The sequence below is a fragment of the Tachyglossus aculeatus genome, chromosome 2 (genome assembly GCF_015852505.1).
Source record: "Tachyglossus aculeatus isolate mTacAcu1 chromosome 2, mTacAcu1.pri, whole genome shotgun sequence".
NCBI lineage: Eukaryota > Metazoa > Chordata > Mammalia > Monotremata > Tachyglossidae > Tachyglossus > Tachyglossus aculeatus.
In genome coordinates this window covers 130,846,360-130,863,630 of record NC_052067.1, presented here as the reverse complement: position 1 = coordinate 130,863,630, position 17,271 = coordinate 130,846,360, and the positions used below count along the sequence as shown (strand labels likewise).

The window sequence follows — 17,271 nt, the reverse complement described above, 5'->3', positions numbered from 1 at the left end:
GAGACAGTCCCTACCCAACAGTGGGCTCACAGTCTAAAAGGGGGAGACAGAGAACAAAGCCAAACATACTAACAAAATAAAATAAATAGAATAGATATGTACAAGTAAAATAAATAAATAGAGTAATAAATATGTACAAACTTGTCTGCTGTGTGACCTTAGGCAAGTCACTGAATTTCCCTGGGTTTCAGTTACCTCATCCTTAAGTGGGGACTGAGCCCACTGTTGGGTAGGGACCGTCTCTATATGTTGCCAACTTGGACTTCCCAAGCGCTCAGTACAGTGCTCGGCACACAGTAAGCGCTCAATAAATCCGATTGAATGAATGAATGAATGATACAGTGCTTGGCACAGAGTAAGCGCTCAATAAAAACGATTGAACGAATGAATGAATCATCATCATCATCATCGATCGTATTTATTGAGCGCTTACTGTGTGCAGAGCACTGTACTAAGCGCTTGGGAAGTACAAGTTGGCAACATATAGAGACAGTCCCTACCCAACAGTGGGCTCACAGTCTAAAAGGGGGAGACAGAGAACAAAGCCAAACATACTAACAAAATAAAATAAATAGAATAGATATGTACAAGTAAAATAAATAAATAGAGTAATAAATATGTACAAACTTGTCTGCTGTGTGACCTTAGGCAAGTCACTGAATTTCCCTGGGTTTCAGTTACCTCATCCTTAAGTGGGGATTGAGCCCACTGTTGGGTAGGGACTGTCTCTATATGTTGCCAACTTGTACTTCCCAAGCGCTCAGTACAGTGCTCGGCACACAGTAAGTGCTCAATAAATCCGATTGAATGAATGAATGAATGATACAGTGCTCGGCACACAGTAAGCGCTCAATAAAAACGGTCGAACGAATGAATGAATCATCATCATCATCATCAATCGTATTTATTGAGCGCTTACTGTGTGCAGAGCACTGGACTAAGCGCTTGGGAAGTACAAATTGGCAACATATAGAGCCGGTCCCTACCCAACAGTGGGCTCACAGTCTAAAGGGGGGAGACAGAGAACAAAGCCAAACATACTAACAAAATAAAATAAATAGAATAGATATGTACAAGTAAAATAAATAAATAAATAGAGTAACACATATGTACAGTGGGCTCACAGTTTTGAAGGGGGAGACAGAGAACCAAACAAAACATATTAACAAAATAAAATAAATAGAATAAGTATGTACAAATAAAATAGAGTAATAAATCCATACAAACATATATACATATATACAGGTGAATGAATGATTAAGATGATGTGGGACAGGGACTGTGGGTCCGATCTGATGCTCTTGTATCTACCCCAGAGCTAAGCACAGTGCCTGGCACATAGTAAGTTCTTAACGAAGATCATAAAAAAAGAAAATTACCAAAAAAGATGCTTCATATCTGCCGCTGACCTAGCGACCAAGACGCTGCTTTTTAGGATTCTTTCAAAGGGCAATATGAGAAACTCCTAAGTGGGGCTAGCATTGGCCTGCTCTGCACACAGTAAGCGCTCAATAAATACGGCTGATTGATTGATTGAGTTAGAGGACCTGATTTTTATCCCAGCTCTGCCACTTCCCTGCCAGGCAATTTTAGGCCAAGTCACTTAACTTCTCTGTGCCTCAGTTACTCATCTGTAAAATGGGAATAAAATGCCCACTCTCCCTCCCTCTTACACTGAGGGACTGCTACTGATCTGTGTGTACGTAAAATATATATATATATATATATATGCGTATGTATGGCATTTGTTAAGCGCTTACTATGTGCCAGCTACTGTGCCAAGCGCTTGGGTAGATACAAGATAAGCTGGTTGGATTCAGTCCATGTACCACATGGGGTTCACAGTCTTAATCCTCATTTTACAGATGAGCCCCTTCCTTCCTTTCTCCCTCGTCCCCCTCTCCATCCCCCCCATCTTACCTCCTTCCCTTCCCCACAGCACCTGTATATATGTATATATGTTTGTACAGATTTATTACTCTATTTATTTATTTATTTATTTTACTTGTACATATCTATCCTATTTATTTTATTTTGTTAGTATGTTTGGTTTTGTTCTCTGTCTCCCCCTTTTAGACTGTGAGCCCACTGTTGGGTAGGGACCGTCTCTAGATGTTGCCAATTTGTACTTCCCAAGCGCTCAGTACAGTGCTCTGCACATAGTAAGCGCTCAATAGATACGATTGATGAGGAGGCCCAAAGAAGTGAAGGGACTTGCTCAGGATCACACGGCAGGCAAGTGGCGGAGCTGGGATTTGAACCCAGGTCCTTCTGACTCTCACACCTGGGCTCTATCCACTAGGCCACAATTTCTTACAATGTATACACTCACAACCACAATTATTCCCATCCTCCTTCAAAGTACCACCACAACTTAACGAAAATCAGGCATCTCCACTGTCACCTAAGCCAAAGAAAGATACAACAAGGCAGGCTTACTTGGCTAATCATGACAAGGTCCTCAAGCGTTGAATTTGAACAAGTGGACATTCATTCAATCGTATTTATTGAGCGCTTACTATGTGCTGAGCGCTGTACTAAGCGCTTGGGAAGTACAAGTTGGCAACGTATAGAGACGGTCCCTACCCAACAACGGGCATGGTCTGCTACCCCCTCCCCTTCTCTCCCTTCCTGCGCTATCATTCATTCATTCAATCATATTTATTGAGCGCTTACTGTGTGCAGAGCACTAAGCGCTTGAGAAGTACAAATCGGCAACATATAGAGACGGTCCCTACCCAACAATGGGCTCACAGTCTAGAAGGGGGAGACAGACAGCAAAACAAAACATGTGGACAGGTGTCAATGCCTTCAGAATAGAGTTATAGCTATATACACAGCTATATAATAATAATAATAATAATGATGGCAGGGGCATTCCCCCTTTTAGACTGTGAGCCCACCGTTGGGTAGGGACTGTCTCTATATGTTGCCAACTTGTACTACCCAAGCACTTAGTACAGTGCTCTGCACACAGTAAGCGCTCAATAAATACGATTGATTGATTGATTGATTGGTTAAGCACTTACTATGGCAAAGCACTGTTCTAATGCTGGGGGGGGATACAAGGTGATCAGGTTGTCCCCTGTGGGGCTCACAGTCTTAATCCCCACTTTACAGATGAGGTACCTGAGGCCCAGGGAAGTGAAGTGACTTGCTCGAAGTCACACGGCTGACAATTGGCGGAGCCGGGATTTGAACCCATGACCTCGGACTCCCAAGCCCGGGCTCTTTCCACTGAGCCATACACTGTAGGGAGTGTAGCTTCGATTCTGGGAGACTGACGTACACCCTGAGACTCGCTATCTTACTCGGGTCTCCAGCCGGATGTTTTGAAAGTGAGTCCACAACCTTTCTTTACGATGAAATACGTGTTTTGTCCTGAGATTGCCCAGTAACCCTACAAAGTCATTTGCTTTTAGACTGTGAGCCCACTGTTGGGTAGGGACCGTCTCTATATGTTGCCAACTTGTACTTCCCAAGCGCTTACTACAGTGCTCTGCACACAGTAAGTGCTCAATAAATACAATTGATGATGATAAACAGTTGTTCATTCTGTCTTTTGCTCTTTCTGGGCGAATTGTTTAAAGCCCAATTTAAAAATTGAGGAGTTTCCTCTGGAGCTGCCTTTGACCTTCTGGAGTAGAGACTGTGAGCCCACTGTCGGGTAGGGGACTGTCTCTATATTTGCCAACTTGTCCTTCCCAAGCACTTAGTACAGTGCTCTGCACACAGCAAGCGCTCAATAAATACGATTGATGATGACAAACAGTTGTTCATTCTGTCTTTTGCTCTTTCTGGGCGAATTATGTAAAGCCCAATTTAAAAATTGAGGCGTTTCCTCTGGAGCTGCCTTTGACCCTTCTGGAGTAGAGACTGTGAGCCCACTGTTGCGTAGGGACCGTCTCTATATGTTGCCAACTTGTCCTTCCCAAGCGCTCAGTACAGTGCTCTGCACACAGCAAGCCCTCAATAAATACGATTGATGATGATAAACAGTTGTTCATTCTGTCTTTTGCTCTTTCTGGGCGAATTATGTAAAGCCCAATTTAAAAATTGAGGCGTTTCCTCTGGAGCTGCCTTTGACCCTTCTGGAGTAGAGACTGTGAGCCCACTGTTGGGCAGGGGACCGTCTCTATATATTGCCAACTTGTACTTCCCAAGCGCTTACTACAGTGCTCTGCACACAGTAAGCGCTCAATAAATACGACTGATGATGATAAACAGTTGTTCATTCTGTCTTTTGCTCTTTCTGGGCGAATTATGTAAAGCCCAATTTAAAAATTGAGGCGTTTCCTCTGGAGCTGCCTTTGACCCTTCTGGAGTACAGACTGTGAGCCCACTGTCGGGTAGGGGACTGTCTCTATATGTTGCCAACTTGCACTTCCCAAGCGCTTAGTACAGTGCTCTGCACACAGTAAGTGCTCAATAAATACGATTGATGATGATAAACAGTTGTTCATTCTGTCTTTTGCTCTTTCTGGGCGAATTATTTAAAGCCCAATTTAAAAATTGAGGCGTTTCCTCTGGAGCTGCCTTTGACCCTTCTGGAGTAGAGACTGTGAGCCCACTGTTGGGCAGGGGACCATCTCTATATGTTGCCAACTTGTACTTCCCAAGCGCTTACTACAGTGCTCTGCACACAGTAAGTGCTCAATAAATACGATTGATGATGATAAACAGTTGTTCATTCTGTCTTTTGCTCTTTCTGGGTGAATTATTTAAAGCCCAATTTAAAAATTGAGGCGTTTCCTCTGGAGCTGCCTTTGACCCTTCTGGAGTACAGACTGTGAGCCCACTGTCGGGTAGGGGACTGTCTCTATATGTTGCCAACTTGCACTTCCCAAGCGCTTAGTACAGTGCTCTGCACACAGTAAGCGCTCAATAAATACCACTGATTGATTGATCTTGATTTTTCAGTGACGGTCACCTGACCGCCACAGGTCTGCTAAAGAAGTCACTCTGCTTTCAGTGAGAGAGTATGGAGTGCCCACTCCACTTTTGTCAAAAACTCACCTTTCCTCCCAAATCTTCTCCTCCGGTTCATTTTCCCTTCCCAGCTGACAACACCCTCCCTTTTCCTCAGGGCATTCTCCGCGACTCCTCCCTCTCCATTCATTCATTCAATCGCATTTATTGAGCGCTTACTGTGTGCACAGCACTGTACTAAGCGCTTGGGAAATACAAGTACAAGTTGGCAACATCTAGAGGCGGTCCCTCCCCAACAGTGGGCTCACAGTCTAGAAATGGATTTCTCCCTGTCCCAGCCCCACAGCCCTGATGTCCACCTCTGTCATTTGATTCACTAAGAGAAGCGGCGGGGCTCAGTGGAAAGAGCCCGGGCTTTGGAGTCGGAGGTCATGGGTTCAAATCCCGGCTCCGCCAATTGTCGGCTGTGCGACTTGGGGCAAGTCACCTCTCTGGGCCTCAGGTCCCTCATCTATAAAACGGGGATGAAGGCTGTGAGCCCCCCTTGGGACAACCTGATCACCTTATAACCTCCCCAGCGCTTAGAACGGTGCTTTGCACATAGTAAGCGCTTAATAAATGCCATCATTATTATTATTATTATTAAGTCACTTAACTTCTCTGGGCCTCGGTGCCCTCATCTATTAAATGGGGATGAAGGCTGTGAGCCCATGGAACAACCTGACAACCTTGTAACCTCCCCAGCGCTTAGAACAGTGCTTTGCACGTAGTAAGCGCTTAATAAATGCCATCATTATTATTATTATTATTATTAAGTCACTTAACTTCTCTGGGCCTCAGTGCCCTCATCTATTAAATGGGGATGAAGGCTGTGAGCCCATGGAACAACCTGACGACCTTGTAACCTCCCCAGCGCTTAGAACAGGGCTTTGCATGTAGTAAGCGCTTAATAAATGCCATTATTATTATTGTTAAGTCACTTAACTTCTCTGGGCCTCGGTGCCCTCATCTATTAAATGGGGATGAAGGCTGTGAGCCCATGGAACAACCTGACGACCTTGTAACCTCCCCAGCGCTTAGAACAGCGCTTTGCACATAGTAAGCGCTTAATAAATGCCATTATTATTATTATTATTGCTAAGTCACTTAACTTCTCTGGGCCTCGGTGCCCTCATCTATCAAATGGGGATGAAGGCTGTGAGCCCCCCGTGGAACAACCTGACGACCCTGTAACCCACCACGTTCGGCCTGCCACCAAAGTCTGTTGATTTTTCCTCCACAGCATCGCTAGAATCCGCCCCTCCCGCACCACCCTATGGACATGTCCGCTAATTCCGTCGTAACGCACCCTCCCGAGCGCTTAGTACGGCGCTCTGCACAAGGCGCTCACTGAATCCCATTGCCTTACTGATCCAGACGGCTATCGTGTCGCTCCAAGCTCTTATTATATCCTGCCATGACTACTGCCTCAGCCTCCGAATCTCTCCATCTTCTCCAGCCCGTCATTTTCCTAAAATGTCCTTCGACACGTCTCTCCCCTCCTCAAAATCTCCAAGGATTACTCATTCCCCTCCGCGTCAAGTGGAAATTTCTCAACGCTGGCTCTGAGGCAGCAAATGGGCTCTTTCCTACTTATCCACTCCATCCTCCCGATTATTTACCAAGCTTGCGCTCCGTGTTCCTCTCAAGCCAATCTATTCCCTGGACCTTGTTGTTCTTGTCCAGCCCTTCTCCCTGCCTGGGATTCCCACCACCTTCAAACTTGACAGAACGCAGGGCTCCTTCATTTTAAAACCTCTTCAGAAATAATAATAATAATAATAATGATAATAATAATAATAATAATAATAATAATGATATTTGTTAAGGGCTTACTATGTGCCAAGCACTGTTCTAAGCGCTGGGGAGGCTACAAGGTGATCAGGTTGTCCCACAGGAGGCTTACAGTTTTAATCCCCATTTTACAGATGAGGTAACTGCGGCACAGAGAAGTTAAGTGACTTGCCCAAGGCCACACAGCTGACAATGGGCGGAGTCGGGATTTGAACCCCTGACCTCTGACTCCAAAGCCCGGGCTCTTTCCACTGAGCCACGCTGCTATCACACCTTCTCCAGGAGGGCTCCCCTGATTCATTTTGGATCTCCCTGCTGCTTCAATCTTTCTGCACCTGGTAATCATAATAATAATAATAATAATAATAATAATAATAATAATAATGGGCACCTGATAATAATCTCCCTGCTGCTTCAACCCTTCTGCACTTAGTAATAATTATAACAATAATGATGGCACTTATTAAGCGCTTACTATGTGCAAAGCACTGCTCTAAGCGCTGGGGAGGTTACAACCTGATCACCTTGTAACTGCCCCAGCGCTTAGAACAGTGCTTTGCACATAGTAAGCGCTTAATAAATGCCATTATCATTATTATTATTATCAGGTTGTCCCTCAGGGGGCTCACAGTCTTAATCCCCATTTTACAGATGAGGGAACTGAGGCCCAGAGAACTGAAGTGACTGGCCTAAAGTCACATAGCTGACAGTTGGAGGAGCCGGGATTTGAACCCATGACCTCTGACTCCAAAGCCTGGGCTCTTTCCACTGTGGTAAATCCTTGGCTGCTCACATCTTCCCTTAGCACTTTCATTCAGTCATATTTATTGAGCGCTTACTGTGTGCAGAGCACTGTACTAAGCTCATATCTTACATATTCCGTTATAGAAGACTGAAGACTATAGAAGACTATAAAAGACTTTTAGACTGTGAGCCCACTGTTGGGTAGGGACTGTCTCTATATGTTGCCAACTTGTACTTCCCAAGCGCTTAGTACAGTGCTCTGCACACAGTAAGCGCTCAATACGATCGACTGATTGATTGATTGATTGATAGAAGCACTACCACTCCCTTCTAGACTGTGAGCCCACTGTTGGGTATGGACTGTCTCTATATGTTGCCAACTTGTACTTCCCAAGCGCTTAGTACAGTGCTCTGCACACAGTAAGCGCTCAATAAATACGATTGATTGATTGATTACCACGTACACGAACCTCCTTCACCTTCTGACTTCAAGTGTAGGTCTCCCCTTGCGTTAGACGGGGGAGCAGCCACTCAACATCTCCGTTTCTCAGTTTCCTCACCTGTAAAATGGGGATTAGATGCCTGTTCTCCCTCCGACTTAGACTGTGACCCCCTTGTCGGGCAGGGACCGTACCCGACCTAATTATCTGGTAATCAACCTTACCCATTAGTGTTTGACCCCCAGTAAGGGCATAACAAATACCACAATCATTATTCATTCCTTCAATTGTATTTATTGAGCGCTTACTGTGTGCAGAGCACTGTACTGAGCGCTTGGGGAGTACAAGTTGGGAACATCTAGAGACGGTCCCTACCCAACAGTGGGCTCACAGTCTAGAAGGGGGAGACAGACAACAAAACAAAACATGGAGATGTGGACAGGTGTCAAAACTGTCAGAATAAAAAGAATTATAGCGATATAATAATAATAATAATGATAGTATTTGTTAAGCGCTTACTATGTGCAAAGCACTGTTCCAAGTGCTGGGGGAGACACAAGGTGATCAGGTTGTCCCACGGGGGGCCCACAGTCCCAATCCCCATTCTACGGATGAGGCAACTGAGGCACAGAAAAGTCAAGTGACCTGCCCAAAGTCACACAGCTGGCAAGTGGCAGAGCTGCGATTAGAACCCATTCATTCATTCACTCGTATTTATTGAGCGCTTACTGTGTGCAGAGCACTGTACTAAGCTCATATGTTATATATTCCATTATAGAAGACTGTGAAGGCTATAGAAGACTGTAGAAGACTTTTAGACTGTGAGCCCACTGTTGGGTAGGGACCGTCTCTATATGTTGCCAACTTGTCCTTCCCAAGCGCTTAGTACAGTGCTCTGCACACAGTAAGCGCTCAATACGATTGATTAACTGATTGATTGATAGAAGCACTACCACTCCCTTCTAGACTGTGAGCCCACTGTTGGGTAGGGACCGTCTCTATATGTTGCCAACTTGTACTTCCCAAGCGCTTAGTACAGTGCTCTGCAAACAGTAAGCGCTCAATAAATACAATTGATTGATTGATTGATTACCATGTTACACGAACCTTCTTTACCTTCTGACTTCAAGTGTAGGTCTCCCCTTCCGTTAGACAGGGGAGAAGCCACTTAACACCTCCGTTTCTCAGTTTTCTCACCTGTAAAATGGGGATCAGATGCCTGTTCTCCCTCCGACTTAGACTGTGACCCCCTTGTCGGGCAGGGACCGTACCCGACCTAATTATCTGGTAATCAACCTTAGCCATTAGTGTTTGACGCCCAGTAAGGGCATAACAAATACCACAATCATTATTCATTCCTTCAACCGTATTTATTGAGCACTTACTGTGTGCAGAGCACTGTACTAAGCGCTTGGGAAGTCCAAGTCGGCAACACATAGAGACGGTCCCTACCCAACAGCGGGCTCACATTAGCGCGGCAGCACGGCGTGGTGGATGGACCATGGGCCCGGGAGTCTGAAGGACATGGGTTCTAACCCTGGCTCTCCCTCTTGTCTGCTGTGTGACCTTAGGCAAGTCATTTCACAATTGACACAATTAAACACCATTAAATTAAACACAACTGAATGACTGAATGGTGCAAAAAAATTGTATTTTGTTAATATGTTTGGTTTTGTGGTCTGTCTCCCCTTTCTAGACTGTGAGCCCGCTGTTGGGTAGGGACCGTCTCTTTATGTTGCCAACTTGTACTTCCCAAGCGCTTAGTACAGTGCTCTGCACACAGTAAGCGCTCAATAAATATGACTGATTGATTGATTGATTTCGTGGCTCAGTGGAAAAAGCCTGGGCTTTGGGGCCAGAGGTCACGGGTTCAAATCCCAGCCCCGCCACCTGTCAGCTGTGTGACTCTGGGCAAGTCACTTCACTTCTCTGGGCCTCAGTTACCTCATCTGGAAAATGGGGATTAAGACTGTGAGCCCCCCGTGGGACAACCTGATCGCCTTGTATCTCCCCCAGCGCTTAGAACAGTGCTTTGCATGTAGTAAGCACTTAATAAATGCCATTATTATTATTATTATTATTATTATTATTATTTCACTTCCCTGTGCCTCAGTTATCTCATCTGTAAAATGGGGAATAAGACTGTGAGCCTCATGTGGGACAGGGACTGTGTCCAATCCGATTCGCTTGTATCCACTCCAGCCTGGCACATAGTAAGCATTTAACAAACACCATAATTACTGTTATCATTATTACTAATTCTATTAATTCTACCATATGCTCCCAAACACTTAGTACAGTGGCCTGCACACACCAGGCACTAATTAGATTAGTGAAGCTGCTGCTAGAGAAGTAGCGGGGCTCAGTGGGAAGAGCCCGGGCTTTGGAGTCAGAGGTCATGGGTTCAAATCTCGGCTCCGCCACTTGTCAGCTGTGTGACTTTGGGCAAGTCACTTCACTTCTCTGGGCCTCAGTGACCTCATCTGGAAAATGGGGATTAAGACTGAGAGCTCCTCATGGGACAACCTGATCGCCTTTTATCTCCCCCAGTGCTTAGAACAGTGCTTTGCACATAGTAAGCACTTAATAAATGCCATTATTATTATTATTATTATTATTATTATTATTATTATTATTATTTCACTTCCCTGTGCCTCAGTTATCTCATTTGTAAAATGGGGAGTAAGACTGTGAGCCTCATGTGGGACAGGGACTGTGTCCAACCCCATTCGCTTGTACCCACTCCAACCTGGCACACTGTAAGCATTTAACAAACACCACAATTATTGTTATCATTATTACTAATTCTATTAATTCTACCGTTTGCTCCCGAGCACTTAGTACAGTGGCCTGCACACACCAGGCACTAATCAGATTAGTGAAGCTGCTGCTAGAGAAGCAGCGTGGCTCAGTGGGAAGAGCCCAGGCTTTGGAGCCAGAGGTCATGGGTTCAAATCCCGGCTCCGCCACTTGTCAGCTGTGTGACTTTGGGCAAGTCACTTCACTTCTCTGGGCCTCAGTTCCCTCATCTTTAAAATGGGGATTAAGACTGAGAGCTCCCCATGGGACAACCTGATCGCCTTGTATCTCCCCCAGTGCTTAGAAGAGTGCTTTGCACATAGTAAGCACTTAATAAATGCCATTATTATTATTATTTCACTTCCCTGTGCCTCAGTTATCTCATCTGTAAAATGGGGAGTAAGACTGTGAGCCTCATGTGGGACAGAGACTGTGTCCAACCCGATTCGCTTGTATCCACTCCAGCCTGGCACACTGTAAGCATTTAACAAACACCATAATTATTGTTATCATTGTTACTAATTCTATTAATTCTACCGTTTGCTCCCGAGCACTTAGTACAGTGGCCCGCACACACCAGGCACTAATCAGATTAGTGAAGCTGCTGCTAGAGAAGCAGCGTGGCTCAGTGGGAAGAGCCCGGGCTTTGGAGCCGGAGGTCATGGGTTCAAATCCCAGCTCCGCCACTTGTCAGCTGTGTGACTTTGGGCAAGTCACTTCACTTCTCTGTGCCTCAGTTACCTCATCTTTAAAATGGGGATTAAGACTGAGAGCCCCCCGTGGGACAACCTGATCGCCTTGTATCTCCCCCAGCGCTTAGAACAGTGCTTTGCACATAGTGTGTAATAAATCCCATTATTATTATTATTATTATTATTATTATTATTTCACTTCCCTGGGCCTCAGTTATCTCATCTGTAAAATGGGGAGTAAGACTGCGAGCCTCATGTGGGACAGGGACTGTGTCCAACCTGCTTTGCTTGTATCCACTCCAGCCTGGCACATAGTAAGCATTTAACAAACACCATAATTACTGTTATCATTATTACTAATTCTATTAATTCTACCGTCTGCTCCCGAGCACTTAATACAGTGGCCTGCACACACAGGCACTAATTAGATTAATTAGTGAAACTGCCGCTAGAGAAGCAGCGTGGCTCATTGGGAAGAGCCCGGGCTTTGGAGCCAGAGGTCATGGGTTCAAATCCCAGCTCCATCCACTGTCAGCTGTGTGACTCTGAGCAAGTCACTTCACTTCTCTGGGCCTCAGTTCCCTCATCTGTAAAATGGGGATTAAAACTGTGGGACAACCTGATCACCTTGTATCCCCCCAGTGCTTAGAACAGTGCTTTGCTCATAATAACTGCTTAACAAATGCCATTATTATTATTATTATTATTATTATTATTATTAATTAGTAGACAATCTGAGGACCAAGGAAAGGTCGACTCCAAGTCCAATTTTCATTTCTGCCCGACAGATCAAAAGCAGAGCAGCCTACTGGGCTGAGCACGGGGGCCTGTCCTGGGTTCTAATCCCGGTTCCGCCACTTTTATTTTAAACGGTATTTATTAAGCACTTACGATGTGCAAAGCACTGTTCTAAGCACTGGGGAGGTCACAAGGTGATCAGGTTGTCCCACGGGGGGGCTCACAGTCTTCATCCCCATTTTCCAGCTGAGGGAACTGAGGCCCAGAGAAGTGAAGTGACTTGCCCAAAGTCACCCAGCTGACAACTGGCGGAGCTGGGATTTGAACCCATGCCCCCTGACTCCAAAGCCCGGGCTCTTTCCACTGAGCCACGCCGCTGCTCTGTCACTTAGCTGTGTGACCTCGGGCACGTCACTTCACGTCTCTGGGCCTCAATTCCCCCACCTGGAAAATGGGGATGAAGACTGAGAGCCCCATGGGGGACAGGGACTGCGTTCAACCTGATTATTCTGGATCGACCCCAGAGCTTAGAACAGTGCTTGGCACATAGTAAGCGCTTAACAAACCCCCAGAGCTTAGAACAGTGCCTGGCACATAGTAAGCGCTTAACAAATACCCCAATTATCATTATTATTATTACCTCTGGGTGTACTCTCCTGTCCTTCCCTCTGAGGCCCACAGGAGACTCAATCAATCCATCAGTCATATTTACTGAGTACTTACCGTGCGCAGAGCACTGTACTAAGCGCTTGGGAGAGTCCAAAACAACGCAGTTGGTAGACACGTTCCCTGCCCACAGCAAGCTTACAGTCTACAGCCCGAAGTGAGTTTGGGAGGCGGCAGGGGAGCTCAGAGAGTAGGAAAAGGCCCTACTGAGAGCTCACCTCCTCCAGGAGGCCTTCCCAGACTGAGCCCCTTCCTTCCTCTCCCCCTTTCCATCCCCCCATCTTACCTCCTTCCCTTCCCCCCAGCACCTGTATAAATGTATATATGTTTGTACATATTTATTACTCTATTTATTTCACTTGTACATATTTATTCTATTTATTTTATTTTGTTAATATGTTTGGTTTTGTTGCCTGTCTCCCCCTTCTAGACTGTGAGCCCACTGTCGGGTAGGGACCGTCTCTATATGTTGCCAACTTGTACTTCCCAAGCGCTTAATACAGTGCTCTGCACACAGTAAGCGCTCAATAAATATGATTGATTTATCATATTTATGTATTTATATTTATCATATTTATATTTATCATAAATATCTATCATATTTATGTATTTATACATGCGGCACCTGAGACATGGAGCGTTCCGACATTCCCTGTGCCCGGTTTTCTACTGGCACCATACTGGAAGAAAAACCAATTGCCGATGCTTGTAATAAACCACCCTGTCTGCCTCTGAGGCTTTTTAAAACTGAATGGTCAAACACCCACATATGAACCCATTTATCTAGGACCGGACGCAATTTCAGGAAGGGAGGAATTTTGTCTACTGCGCTCCCATTCAACAGGTATGAACAGCCCGAAGTGATTTTGGGAGGCGGCAGGGGAGCTCAGAGAGTAGAAAAACGACGCCAGATCCCTGACGCCGCGGCACCCGAGACACAGAGCCTTCCGACGTTCCCTGTGCCCAGTTTCCCATTGGCACCATACTGGAAAAAAAACCATTGCCGATGCTTGTAATAAACCACCCTGTCTGCCTGTGAGGCTTTTTAAAACTGAATGGTCAAACACCCACATATGAACCCATTTATCTAGGACCGGACGCAATTTCAGGAAGGGAGGAATTTTGTCTACTGCGCTCCCATTCAACAGGTATGAACAGCCCGAAGTGATTTTGGGAGGCAGCAGGGGAGCTCAGAGAGTAGGAAAAACGACGCCAGATCCCTGACGCCGCGGCACCCGAGACACAGAGCGGTCCGACATTCCCCGTGCCCGGTTTTCTATTGGCACCGTATTGAAAAAAAGCCATTGCCGATCCTTGTAATAACCACCCTGTCTGCCTGTGAGGCTTTTTAAAACTGAATGGTCAAACACCCACATATGAACCCATTTATCTAGGACCGGACGCAATTTCAGGAAGGGAGGAATTTTGTCTACTGCACTCCCATTCAACAGGTATGAACAGCCCGAAGTGATTTTGGGAGGCGGCAGGGGAGCTCAGAGAGTAGGAAAAACGACGCCAGATCCCTGACGCCGCGGCACCCGAGACACAGAGCCTTCCGACATTCCCCGTGCCCGGTTTTCTATTGGCACCATATTGAAAAAAAGCCATTGCCGATCCTTGTAATAACCACCCTGTCTGCCTGTGAGGCTTTTTAAAACTGAATGGTCAAACACCCACAATATGAACCCATTTATCTTGGACCGGACATAATTTCAGGAAGGGAGGAATTTTGTCTACTGGGCTCCCATTCAGCAGGTATGAACAGCCCGAAGTGAGTTTGGGAGGCGGCAGGGGAGCTCAGAGAGTAGGAAAAACGACGCCAGATCCCTGACGCCGCGGCACCCGAGACACAGAGCCTTCCGACATTCCCCGGGCCCGGTTTTCTACTGGCACCATACTGAAAAAAAACCATTGCTGATGCTTGTAATAAACCACCCTGTCTGCCTGTGAGGCTTTTTAAAACTGAATGGTTATACACCCACAATATGAACCCATTTATCTTGGACCGGACATAATTTCAGGAAGGGAGGAATTTTGTCTACTGGGCTCCCATTCAGCAGGTATGAACAGCCCGAAGTGAGTTTGGGAGTCGGCAGAGGAGCTCAGAGAGCGGCAAAAATGACGCCAGATCCCTGACGCTGCAGCACCCGAGACACAGAGCGTTCCGACATTCCCCGTGCCCAGTTTTCTATTGGCACCATACTGGAAAAAAAAACCATTGCCGATGCTTGTAATAAACCACCCTGTCTGCCTGTGAGGCTTTTTAAAACTGAATGGTCAAACACCCACAATATGAACCCATTTATCTTGGACCGGACGTAATTTCAGGAAGGGAGGAATTTTGTCTACTGCGCTCCCATTCAGCAGGTATGAACAGCCCGAAGTGAGTTTGGGAGGCGGCAGGGGAGCTCAGAGAATAGGAAAAATGATGCCAGATCCCTGACGCCGCGGCACCCGAGACACGGAGCATTCCGACATTCCCCGTGCCCGGTTTTCTATTGGCACCATACTGGAAAAAAAACCATTGCCGATGCTTGTAATAAACCAGCCTGTCTGCTTTGTGAGGCTTTTTAAAACTGAATGGTCAAACACCCACAATATGAACCCATTTATCTTGGACCGGACGTAATTTCAGGAAGGGAGGAATTTTGTCTACTGTGCTCCCATTCAGCAGGTATGAACAGCCCGAAGTGAGTTTGGGAGGCGGCAGGGGAGCTCAGAAAGCAGGAAAAACGACGCCAGATCCCTGACTCCGCGGCACCCGAGACACAGAGCGTTCCGACATTCCCCGTGCCCGGTTTTCTATTGGCACCATACTGGAAAAAAACCCATTGCCGATGCTTGTAATAAACCACCCTGTCTGCCTGTGAGGCTTTTTAAAACTGAATGGTCAAACACCCACAATATGAACCCATTTATCTTGGACCGGACATAATTTCAGGAAGGTAGGGACCGTCTCTATATGTTGTCAAAGCGCTTAGTCCAGTGCTCTGCACACAGTAAGCGCTCAATAAATACGACTGAATGAATGAATGAATGAATGAACGAAGGGAGGAATTTTGTCTACTGTGCTCCCATTCAGCAGGTATGAGGAATCAGAAAAGGCAATTATTTTACTGAGAAATAACCCTAATTTGCGAATGACCTCACAGACGTACCTTTGCAGCTTGCTTCATTTCAGCGTTTTCTTTTTTTAGAGTTATACACTGTTGCTGGCTCTCCGCTTTTTCCAGAAGGACGGCATCCAGCCGCTCGGTGAGAACCTGATTGAAGGTATGAAGGAACATTTATAGGCGCCGGTCACACGGCTCTGATAAAGTTGTCGCTTCTACACCAGGAAAAATATCTGGCTGTTCCCAGGGGCGTCTATGCAGTTTGTCTAGGCTGTACGCTCATTATCCATCAATCCCGGCTCCGCCACTTGTCAGCTGGGTGACTCTGGGCAAGTCACTTCACTTCTCTGGGCCTCAGTTCCCTCATCTGGAAGATGGGGGTGAAATCTGTGAGCCCCACGTGGGACAACTTGATTACCCTGCATCTACCCCGGCGCTTAGAACAGTGCTTTGCACATAGTAAGCGCTTAAGAAATGCCATCATTATTATTATTAATCCCATTTATTGAGCATTTATTATGCGCAGAGCACAATACTAAAGCTTTTGGGAGAGCAGCGTAACCTAATGGATGGAGCCTGGACCTGGGTTCTAGTCCCGGCTCTGCCACTTGTCTGCTGTGTGACCTAGGGCAAGTGGCTTCACTTCTCTGTGCCTCAGTTACCTCATCTGTAAAATAGGGATTAAGACTGCAAACTCCATGTGGGACAGAGACTACATAATAATAATAATAATAATAATAATGGCATTTACTAAGCGCTTACTATGTGCAAAGCATTGTTCTAAGCGCTGGGGAGGTTACAAAGTGACCAGGTTGTTCCACGTGGGGCTCACAGTCTTCATCCCCATTTTCCAGATGAGGTAACTGAGGCCCAGAGAAGTGAAGTGACTTGCCCAAAGTCACACAGCTGACAGGTGGTGGAGCCGGGATTTGAACCCATGACCTGTGACTCCAAAGCCCGGGCTCTTTCCACTGAGCCACGCTGCTTCTCTAACATCTAATCCATCTAACATCTAACCCAATTATCCTGTATCTACACCATCAATCATATTTATTGAGCGCTTACTGTGTGCAGAGCACTGTACTAAACACTTGGGAAGTACAAGTTGGCAACATATAGAGACAGTCCCTACCCAACAGTGGCACCAGCCCTTAGAACGGTGCCTGGAACATAATAAATGCCTAACAAATACCACAATTATTATTATTATCAGACTTAGCAGGCACGTCTCCTGCCCATAATGCGCTTATACTTTAGAGAGAAGCAGCGTGGCTCAGTGGAGAGAGCACGGGCTATGGAGTCAGAGGTCATGGGTTC

General features: G+C 46.1%; 1 protein-coding gene across 2 annotated transcripts in view; it reads right to left on the bottom strand.

Annotated features, from left to right (window-relative positions):
- The window catches only part of GCC2 (GRIP and coiled-coil domain containing 2), a 155,542-nt gene that overhangs the window by 107,864 nt on the left and 30,407 nt on the right, over positions 1-17,271 (bottom strand). For both annotated transcript variants that reach the window (XM_038759937.1, XM_038759938.1), the window contains exon 5: positions 16,000-16,104. In XM_038759937.1, the coding sequence (XP_038615865.1) occupies positions 16,000-16,104 (105 nt within the window). The remainder of the gene's footprint in view (positions 1-15,999; positions 16,105-17,271) is intronic.